This window comes from Bidens hawaiensis, unplaced genomic scaffold (assembly GCF_021521415.1).
Source record: "Bidens hawaiensis isolate Kalapana, Puna unplaced genomic scaffold, B.hawaiensis_p1.1 tig00028460_1, whole genome shotgun sequence".
In the NCBI taxonomy this organism is placed as follows: domain Eukaryota; kingdom Viridiplantae; phylum Streptophyta; class Magnoliopsida; order Asterales; family Asteraceae; genus Bidens; species Bidens hawaiensis.
This window is the reverse complement of record NW_027494642.1, coordinates 97,972-109,765: the sequence shown is the minus strand read 5'-3', so window position 1 is coordinate 109,765 and position 11,794 is coordinate 97,972. Positions and strand designations below refer to the sequence as shown.

The 11,794-nt window shown below is 34.6% G+C and overlaps 1 protein-coding gene across 1 annotated transcript; it reads left to right on the top strand.

Annotated features, from left to right (window-relative positions):
• Window positions 1–8,457: 8,457 nt before the first annotated feature.
• On the top strand, window positions 8,458–9,378 carry LOC143577073 (F-box/kelch-repeat protein At1g57790-like). Its single transcript, XM_077061018.1, has one exon. It carries the CDS (start codon window positions 8,458–8,460, stop codon window positions 9,376–9,378), a length of 921 nt encoding a protein of 306 aa, XP_076917133.1.
• The last annotated feature ends 2,416 nt before the right edge of the window (window positions 9,379–11,794 follow it).

Below are 11,794 nucleotides of genomic sequence, written 5' to 3'. Positions count from 1 at the left end.
CACTGGATAGATTGGAGGATGGGTTTGATCATATGAGTAGCTCTCAAATTTATCATTCTTGTTCTTTGTTTGAGTTCTTTCACATATATCAAATGCCTTTTGTTCTCTCCTCATCTTTTCATAATGTTTCTTGAGTTTAGGGGTTATCTTTGGCAACTTTGGAATCGTTTTATCATCTTTTTTGTTTGATTCCTTTTTATTTTGTTTACCCTTTGAAGATTTGTTACTGCTGCAGCTGCATGTGCTCCCTTCATTGGAGTATTCACTCCATCTTTTCTTTTTTGCATCCTTTTTCACCTCTTTTTCATCTGATTCCTTTTTCTGTTCCATAACAAACTCTCCATCTTTGCTCACAGTCACATTCTCATATTGCTTCACAAACTCAAGTTTGTCCTCAAACACATTCTTGAACTGCTTCAAGTATTCATTCCTGCTTTCCTTATCTACCTTCAGTGGATATTTGTCACAAAAAGGTAGTGGTACCTTCTTGTATTTTTCCTCTTCAGTCAACTTTTCCACATACCCAATAATGTTACCAGTTGACACTAAGTTCTTTAAGAAGTCCATTTGTATCAATAACTCTGCATTCTTGAGTTTTTCTTCAGCATACATATTCTTTAATCCATCAATCTCAACACTCATTCTGGATTGAGTCATGTAGGCTTGCATGCAATCTTCTTCTATACTCTTGATTTGATTTTCATATGTGCCTTCACTTGACTCAAATGCATTCATGATAACCTCTTTCCTTCCACACTCCGATTTCCACTTTCCAATCTCCTAATTTAGTTCATCAATGGTTAATAGAAGATCAGAAATAGAAAGTTCAGAATGTACCTTTGAACCAGAAGATTCTCCTTTCTCTTGCACCTTTGCCATAAAAGCAACATTTGGCTTTTCCATTTCAGCAGCATGGTTGCTCCAATCGAAATCTCCATCCTGTGGTGCCCTTGTAACAACAACATTTCCCTGGTCTCTTACTTGATTCACAACATTTTTATTTCCTCTGTTTTGGTTGTTTTGAATATGTAGATGATTGTTTCTTTGAGGCTAGACCTATTGTTGCTAGGGCCTGTTCTTATTTTGGTAAGGATTTTGATTAACCATTTGATTTCTCTGTTGAGATCCCTGGTAATTCTGGTGTTGATTTTGATAGAATTGGTTTTGATTGACTTGATTACCAAGTTGTTTTGGTTGGTTACATTATCTAGCAAAATGTCCTGGTTGCTGGTAGTTGTAACATATGGCCTTTGATTTATCAAATCCTATTCGGTCATTTGGCCCTGAAAAAGATGATCTGCCAATTCGGTTATATAACCTCTTGCTTCTGACTGCTAACATTGCAGCTTGCCATTTTATATCCATGTCCTCCAGATCATCTGCATCAATCTGTTCCAAATCTTCCTGCACTACACTTGTATGAATGAGATTCTTTGCCACAAATGCATTGTAGGAATCTATGAACATTGAGAATAAGGCCTGATAGTCAGTTCCTTGGCCTGAATTGTTCTGCACATAGGGAGGATGTCCACTAGCTGTAGAGGCAACGCCATCCTCAATTAATTGGACATTAAACCTTGATTGTCCTCCACAAACAGAGCCTGATTCAGGAGGCTCTTCTACAATAGGCTGTTGCTGATTCTTAACAGAGAGATTTCCCATTGGTGCTACTAGAGCATTAGTCATTGGAAAACTCGGCTTCTCTTCCCTTATCATATGATTCTCTATCATCTCATGCTCAGCAGCCTTCAGAAAAGCTATAACATCATCCAGCTTGAAGTTAGGAAAGCTAACTTTTTCTTTAATAAACTTACTAGCATTATACCACTCTCCACACAGTGAAGACAACAATTTCTTGTTCAATTCGAAATCAGAAATTTGCAGATCAGTTGTTCTGATTTCATTAACGATAGACATGAATCTTTGCAACATTGACTTCAGTCGTTCACTTTCCTTGAACTTGAAACGGTCAAGTTGTTGCTTCAGTCTGTCTTTCTTGATGTCTCTCAACTCAGTGTTTCCTTCAAACATGTCAATGACAGCATCATACATCTCTTTTGTTGTCTTATGGTGATTGAAACTGGTCAAAATTTCCTATGAGAGACCAAGTTTTAATATAGACAATGCCTTATCATCCCTTTTCTTCATTTTGAGTTCTATTGTTGCGTTGTTGTTTGCTGTAGTGGATGGAACGTATTGTCCTTCTCTTATAGAGGTCCAAAGTTCAGGGTCGTTATAGTTAACAACAACTTCAAATAATACCTTCCACTTAATGAAGTTCTCTTGACCTAAAAGTCTTGGAATCTTGTTTGTTGATACTTCTTGATCATCCATCTTGCTCAGATCTGAACTTTCACAGATGAAAACTTTGTAAAGCTTCAAGCTTTATCACAAACCGTCAGTCCTGTGGCCTTCAACGAGCTTCCAAAGCTCTGATATAACTTGTCAGGACCGTAAATCTGGTGTAACCTTAAAAAGGTTGACAAGAACACACAGATCTAATAACCCGAAGACCTATTGGATATCTCGGCGGAATCAGGATATTCAACGGATGGGAACGAAGGCGTGATATAATGGCAACGAAACAATAAAGTATTATCAGTAAGAACAAAATCAAAGACAAAGATTCACTGTATTTAATACATCATTCAATGAAACAGTGAAAGGAATGTCTAGGATTTCGTGAAGGCGGCGGCGGCTGTACGATGAGACAAAATGAATATTCGTTAGAATGTTTCTCGTATTCCGTGCGTGCCAGCTTCCTTAAAATGGAAATCTAGGACGTTATTTATAGACCCTGACATTCCTTCTAGGATCCCTAATCATTACATAATGAATGACAAAACAAAATAATACAAGTGTAGTCTTCGAGCATGACATCTATCTTGCTCGAGCAGACTTGTTATGCAGTGTATGCTCGATGAGTTGCTTCGAGCATACTTTACTTAAAATAATTTTTGATAGAAATTATTCTTCTCAAGCATGCTTCATTCTTCTTGACTAATCCTAGCTTTGCTCGAAGTTGTCCTTCGAGCAAGCCTATTCTTCTTGATGTCTTCAATTCTGTCTTGAACTTATTAGGGATCTTCATCATGCTCGGATGTGAAGCTTGCTTGGAACTGAACTATGCTCGAAGTCTATACTTCGCAACATTGACATCTTCTTATTGCATCCTTGCTCGTCACCAATGTGCTCGGACAACCTGTGCTCGGATCACTTGGCTAAAATTTGAATGATCAAGCTGTTTGCTCGATTGGCAATACTTGATAGAAGAACACTCTTGCTCGGAGAAGTGTAGCTTTCTCGTAGCCTTCAACACTTAGGTAGTGTTTGTTTTTGCTTAAAACATCTGCAGGAGGCTTATGTCTGCGGGTGCGCAGACATAAGCTTCTGAAGACTGTTTGTTTTTTTAAATAAGATCTGCAAACTGCTTTTATGGTCTTAAAAAAGAAGTTATTCTTTAACTTCTTCACACATCTTCACACTTCTTAATATCCTACCAAGTACCAACACCCAATGTCCAACACCACCACCACCCATCATGCGTCGCCACCACCACCACCGTCCACCACCATCCACCGTCTGCCACCACCACCACCCACCACCACCGTCCACCGTCCGCCACCACCACCGTCGATCACCGCCACTACCCACCGTCGATCACCGCCACCCTCCACCACCACCACCATCCACCATCGTCTATCACCAGCACCACCCACTCGTCGACCACAATCATCGTCCACTACCACCACCCACCGTCCGTCACCACCACCCACCATCACCACCTACCATCCACCACCAACACCATCCACCACCCACCACCACCATCCGTCACCACCACCACCACCACCATCTAATACCACCGCCACCCACCCGTCGACCACAACCATCGTCCGCCACCACCACCCACCGTCCGCCACCACCACCCACCACCACCACCTACCATCCGCCACCAACACTGTTGACCACCCACCACCAGCAGCAGCACCACCCATTGTTCCCCACCACCATCACCTACCATCCGCTACCAACACCATCCACCACCGTCTATCACCAGCACCACCCACTCGTCGACCACAATCATCGTCCACTACCACCACCCACCGTCCGTCACCACCACCCACCATCACCACCTACCATCCGCCACCAACACCATCCACCACCCACCACCACCATCCGTCACCACCACCACCATCTAATACCACCGCCACCCACCCGTCGACCACAACCATTGTCCACCACCACCACCCACCACCACCACCTACCATCTGCCACCAACACTGTTGACCACCCACCACCAGCACCACCACCACCCACTGTCCCCCACCACCACCACCTACCATCCGCTACCAACACCATCCACCACCCACCACTATCATCGTCCATCACCACCACCACCACCCATCGTCCGCCACCACCACCGCCCACCTCCCACTACCAACAATTTTACTAGTCTACAAACGTTAAATGGCTTCTTTCTTCTGTGATATGTATGATAGGAAACTAATTTTCAGCTTATGCAGACGATACCCAATTTATAAAAGAAACAGTATTATATTTTCAGATTGCAGACCTTCAAACCACATATTCAGTTGCAGACAGTTTTTGTCTTCAAAAACAAACAGCACCTTAGAAGAATATGCTGAAAGACCATGCTTGAGGTAGTAAACCATGCTCGATGACCTAAGCTTGCTCGTATTTCATACTTAGCCATTTTCTTGAGGAGGTTGAGAAGATTCCAATCTTTCTTTGTATAAATCCGACTCAACATTTTTGTATTTACATTTTTTATTAACTTTAATTTTGGACCACAAGATTCAAACTTTAATTAAAAACATGTTGTTGAGAATATGTTTCTAGAGTTTTTACAACTCAAGTGGGCTTTTATTTTAACCTAACCCTATACACACACACACACACACACACACACACACACACACACATATATATATATATATATATATATATATATATGCTTTAATTTTTAAGAGTTCCTTCAAGTTCTTAAATAATTTAAAAGTTCTGTAATGATACTCATCCTATATATACATACTAGATTTTATCCCCTGTGTTACGGGGGTTGTTTTACATTATTTGTTTTCAATATCTATATATGTGTATTTGGATTATAATTTTATTTATTGTAAGAAAGTTAATAATTAATTTACTTGAGGTTAGATGATAAAATGGTTTCACAAATAAATGATATGTTATAATCCGGTTTAAAAGCTATATGGGTTTGATGATACCAATTACCCATTTATTTTCTTTATTTTAAAATTTTTTCTTAATTTTAAATAATATCTTTTTTTAAATAAAATAGGATATTAATTTTTAGTATATCCCTATTTTATAGGATTTTCATATGAAGTATTTGATGAGATTACTTTTTAATATAATGAGATGTTATAACCCGTTTAAGAGCTATATGGGTTTGGTGAGACCTTTACCCGTGAATTCGAGTCAAATGCGTGAAAAGCCTTCATTTACAAATAAAGCAATCTGATTGCTTGAGAGAATGGTAGTTTTACATTTTTTGTTTTTTAATAAATACTTTTTGGATTTTAATTTTCTTTATTATAAGAAAGTTAATAATATACTTAGGGTTTGATGATGAAAGGGTTTCATAAAAAAATGATATGTTATAACCCGCATAAAAGCTATCTGGATTTGGTGACCCATGACCGGCTTATGTTTTTTACTATAAAATTGTTTATTAATTATAAATAATATCCTTTTCTTTTTAAATTGGATATTAAATTTTAGTATATCCCTATTTTATAGGACTTTCCTATCAAATAATTGGTAAGATTAATTTTTAATTTAATGAGATTTTATAACCCGTTTAAGAGCTATCTGGTTTTAGTAAGACACATACCTATGAATTTGGGTTAAATCAATGAGAGGTCTGCATTTAAAAATCAAGCAATCTGGTGGCTTACATAAAAGGGGGAGCGACCACATCGCGACACGTAGGATTTTAGGGGTTTCAATTATATATATACTAGATTTTATCCCCCGTATTACGGGGGTTGTTTTACATTGTTCTTTTTTAATATTTAAATATGTATATTTGGATTTTAGTGTTATTTATTGTAAGAAAGTTAATAATTAATATACTTGAGGTTTGATAATGAAATGGTTTCACAAATAAATGATATGTTATAATCCGATTTAAAAGCTATCTGGATTTGGTGATACCATTACCCGTTTATTTTATTTATTATAAAATAGTTTCTTAATTATAAATATCTTTTTTTTAAAAATTAAATAGGATATTAATTTTTAGTATATCCCTATTTTATAGGATTTTCATATAAGATATTTGATGAGATTAATTTTTAATATAATGAGATGTTACAACCCGTTTAAGAGCTATCTGAGTTTGGTGAGACCTTTACCCATGAATTCGGGTCAAATGCGTGAGAAGCGTTCATTTACAAATAGAGCAATCTGATGGCTTGAGAGAATGCTTTGTTTTTAATATTTATTTTTTGGATTTTAATTTTCTTTATTGTAAGAAAGTTAATAATATACTTAGGGTTTGATAATGAAAGGGTTTCATAAATAAATGATATGTTATAATCCGTTTAAAAGCTATCTGGATTTGGTGACCCATGACCCGCTTATGTTTTTTACTATAAAATTGTTTATTAATTATAAATAATATCTTTTCTTTTTAAATTGGATATTAAGTTTTAGTATATCCCTATTTTGTAGGATTTTCAAATCAAATAATTGGTAAGATTAGTTTTTAATTTAATGAGATGTTATAATCCGAGCTATCTGGTTTTGGTAAAACCCATACCCATAAATTTGGGTTAAATCAATGAGAAGACTTCATTTAAAAATCAAGCAATCTGGTGGCTTCCATAAAAATGGGGAGCGACCACATCGTGACACGTAGGATTTTAGGGTTTTTGTTTATATTTATATATTATATATATATATATATATATATATATATATATATATATATATATATATATATTCAACTAAATAATACTTGTTTATTCCATTTTTTAATTTTTAATTATATTTTCTCTTTTTTTTTTCTAAAAAAAAAATATATGCAATCAATATATGAAGTGAATAGTACTCCATCTAAATAGGGAATTGCTATTCAAACCATATATCTATACCATAATAATACAAAAATTGATAAAACCGTACACTTTTCTTTTACATAAAAGGAGTATAGATTACGGGCCGGGCCTGTTTTTTGGTTGTCTAATATTTCAATTTACAACAGCTTTGCTTTGTTGTCAAAAAGTTTATATCACTAAGCCCACAGTCATAGCCCGTCAAGCCCACAAGTCTCTCTCTCTCTCTCTTTCTTTCTTTTTTTTTTTCGTCGTCGTTGTTGATGATGATGATGAAAGTTTAATAAGCAACTAACATAATTATATACGTGTAAAATATATGCATTCCCTATTTTGGCGGCCGAAAATCTAGGATAAGTTGGTTTAGAATATAATAATAAAGAATGATAACTATATTTAGAATTAAAATAAAATTAATAAAACATACGATTCTCAAATTTAGATATTATTATCTGCTAGGGCTTTGAGTTTTGAGATAGGATGTAACAAAAAGCCCAAACTCTCTCGTCATCATATATGCACATATATTGTTATAATTATATGGCTTTCAATGCCGTTAAAGATTTGACGAAGTTTTCTTCTACCCTAGAGCATCAAAGGTACTTGATTAATTTCTGTTTATTATCATATTAATCGATTTTGTGGTTCTTTCATTCCTCCAATTATTCATGCATGTATCTTTACCAACTTAAAATCACCAACTTTTAGGCGGAACTAAAATTTTTAGTCAAAGAGTCGTCACAAGGTTGTTTTCTAATTCGACTACAACTAAGAGGTTCAACTTATGCTTTTTTTTTTTAAAGTTCAACTTTTATATACCAAAATTAACGTTCCGATGATTGGAGAGTCAATAAACTCTCTTGACCATCTCTGGTTCCGTGATTCCCCCACCCTCCCAAAATCATTCTTTTGGTAGTTGGTAAAGAGATGACGCATAGAAATACTCTCAAGGAAAGATCAAACCTTAGGAGTATTAATAAAAGTTTGCAAGAAAAAAAAACTCCTTAGGAGTGCCCTCACATATTATTATTATTTTTTATTTTTTTATTTTTTGATGTTATTGATTTTGTTTAAATTTAAGCATTTACCCTATTTAAACTATAGATATTGTTAATGATTATTATATTGTTTGGTTAATAACAATAAAATTCATTAAATTGATCAAAGAACAACTAATTTGGGAAAGATAAGAAACACATTTTTTTTATAATCTAATAATCAACTGCACATTTTTGCTAAAGAAATTATGTACTGTATAAAACGCTAAAAAATATAAAAGAATGATATTATTTTGACATGTTCTTGTATATTGACATGATTATTTGCTATAAATGCATGGCAAAAGCAAGGATCGATGGGTACCAAAAGACTGAGATCATGGACCGACCTTCCGATGGAGATACTATCATTCATCGCCATCAAATTACCGCTCCTCGAACTCTTAAGTTTCCGAGGAACATGCAAAGATTTTTGCTCTGCTTCATCAACTGCCACGGCTGCAATCGAATCCTCTAAAAAACCCTGGCTCCTCTTCCACAAACCCGGAGATTCAAAATTCGTCATCTACAACGAACACGAATCAAAAACCTACAACCGAGAGATTCCAGACATCGTTGGCGCAGTTTGTCTCGCGTCATATCAAGGATGGTTGCTTCTACACAAAGATAACACAATGTTCTTCTTTTCCCCATTTTCCCTATCCAAAATCCTCCTCCCCGAGTTCCCAAACTCACAAATTGAGGGCCACGTGGCCGCGTTTTCCAACGCTCCCACGTCGAAAACATGCATTGTTTCCATCATCAACCCTATCGACAGTTCTTGCTTTGAAATAAACATGATTTCAAAGGGGGAAAACACTTGGTCACGGCACGAAGTATCCGGGTACTATGGATCAAACCTTAATGTCACCGGAGCAACATTCGATAACAAGGGTGAAACATTTTATTATATGTTTGGTGAGAAATCTGTGTTGGTTTTTTCGGTTAAGGATAAGATTGGGAGGAAGTACAACATCGTTGAACCTTCAGTGGCGCGCAAAGATACGAAGAAGTATCTGCCGTATATTTACTTAGAAAACATGTTTGATCAGAAGAAGATAAAGCTTGAAGATGATGAATATGTTGATGTTTGTGGATTAACATATGAAACAGAAAACTCTAAGAGAATCGTGTATTCAAATGAAGCTGTTAATGTTTCTGATACCAAAACAAGAATGTGTAAGGCTGTTTGGATTCAACCAAGGTTTTATGAAGCAAGTAAAGATCTGCAGTGGTAAGTATGTGCTTGGCGCCAAATTGTTAGGGTTTGATTCTTCATGTCTTTATAAAGGTTTTTATTCAACTCTTTTTTTTTCATTATTTTTGTTTTAAAGTGGATGAATATTTGAATATTGAATTTATTATTGATGGTGGTTTTGCTTTTTTGGATTTTTTTATGGAATTAATCGTTAGTTTGTTAATTAGGATTAGTTAAATATATTTTAATATTGAATTTATTATTGACTGGTTTTCGGACGGATTGTTTAGTAGCATAATGAGTTAATGACTTGAACTATCTTTCTTTGTATTATAAGCCGGAATAGTTTTGTTTAAAATCAAAACACAACGCGTTTAACTTATGCTCAAAGAAAATTAGAAACGCAAAGCAATGAAGGTCAGTCATGTAACAATCTAAGTGAATACAGACCAAACTCGATAGATATATACTAATGAACATATATCTTGGTTCTTCAACATTCAATCTAGATGCTCTTTGCATGAGCACCTTGTGAGGTTTCACATGCAGTTCATTGTATCCTTCATCCAAAAATATATCAATTAAAGTAAATTAGAACTTAAATGTTAAATATCAATTTTAAAAATATATAAAATAAAACAACTTTGTTATACCATCTTGCTAGCCATACATCTTGTTTCATGTTTTTTAGAGACACAGTCACAGTAATATTTAGGTTTATGTTTTGTTACTTTGTAAAAGCTCTCTAATATTGTTCTGTAATGAAGCAGTTACAAAGTTAATAAACGGTATTCTTGATTGCTAAGAACACCAAGAGCTGTTTTCACTTGATTTTTGCCATCTTCACTCCAACATGTATGCTTTAATTGGGTTCAATAAACGATGCCATATAAAAATGAGAAATGACACTAAATTGCATTATTAATCTGCAAAGTTCACCCTTGAACGAGTTAAACTCGAACCCCGTTAACAAAAACCCTTTTGTTACCCGATAATGAAACCAAAAGTTAACCTGATAATGAAAAATTTCTTTGTTAATGAAACAAAAAAAAGTTGACCCGTTTCCGGGTTAAGTTTAAATGTTTGCATGTATAATTTATTATTGAACAGACAACTGATATAGGATCATCACAATAGCTTTAATGATATACTTAAAACTATATCTTAAATTTTTAATGATTGTATGCAATTTTGCTCAAAAAAACCGGTTCTATTATATATATACAGTATGATCTATTGTGCATAGCTCTATCTTAAAGTTAACTTTATAGATGGGCATTATTAAAATCGTGTTAACATGTTCAAAGCTAAATGAATTATGTGAACCAAGATCAAAGATGTGAAGCCCAACCTAAAACCAAGCACAATGATTATTAACCTTGATATGACGTCTCCGTCGCTGACAATAATAATGAAAATACTTATGATATAGTCCCTAAACTTGTATATCAAGTGAGAGTTGGAGATGCACCAAATATGTAAAAAAGAAACATTGCAAAAGTTGAAGGTACTAAGAAGCTTATTTAGTCCCATACATATGCCAATGTCTAATTTGAAAGTATATATACCACACTAATTAATTGTTGATGTTTGGCATTCACTTCACATTCCTACATAAAACATGTACCATGTTATAACCAATCAATAAAATCATATCTATACTATACAGTGAAGCATTCGTGGGCAAATTTAAACACTAGCTTTTAAGTAATTTATAAAATTCAAAGCTTTATGTACACCCTATAAAGCTGTAGCATAAGGACAAAGTTGTCCACTACAAAATATGGTTTTACGTAAATTCAATTTGCTAGAAAATAGTTATAATATTAGCCCTTAAACTTTACTAACCTTTTGTAAATTTAAGAAGTTGTTACAACTTAACACCTCATATTTACTCATATATTTGACAAGTTTATATATTTTCTTGTTTTCTTTTATATCTCTAAATATATTACGTTTAAAGAAAAAACAGAGCTTACTAATACATTGTACTTATTTTTATCGACGTTTCTATATAAAATTTGTTCAATACCGAGGTACGGTTTATAATGTACAAGTCACTTAAGCATTAATGTACAAGTTAAATATGCAACTATAAATCAATAAAATGTTTTAACACATAAACATATATTAAAGTACAACCCATGTTCTTTTTTAGTTTATAAATTCTGAAATTACAAACTCAGTCCTCCATGTATACAACTCACATTACAAAAACAAAGCAATAAAATCAACTCAAATTAATATTATACGAATTCGTAATCGCTTCACAAAAAGTTTGAAGGCCAAACTTAAACTGTGGGCATAAACGTCAGCAACGGGTTTTCGTTGAGAACCGAAAACGACCGACCAAAAGTTAATGAAAAACTCAACCGTGAAATCAAGCCAATGACCAGTTTGAACGGTTTTACGGTTTTAAATCAAACAACGAACACCCAAAAACTTGTTACATGATT

Bases quoted from the DNA above. Each gene is read 5' to 3' on its own strand.
- LOC143577073 (XM_077061018.1), top strand. From the start codon at position 8,458: ATGGGTACCAAAAGACTGAGATCATGGACCGACCTTCCGATGGAGATA.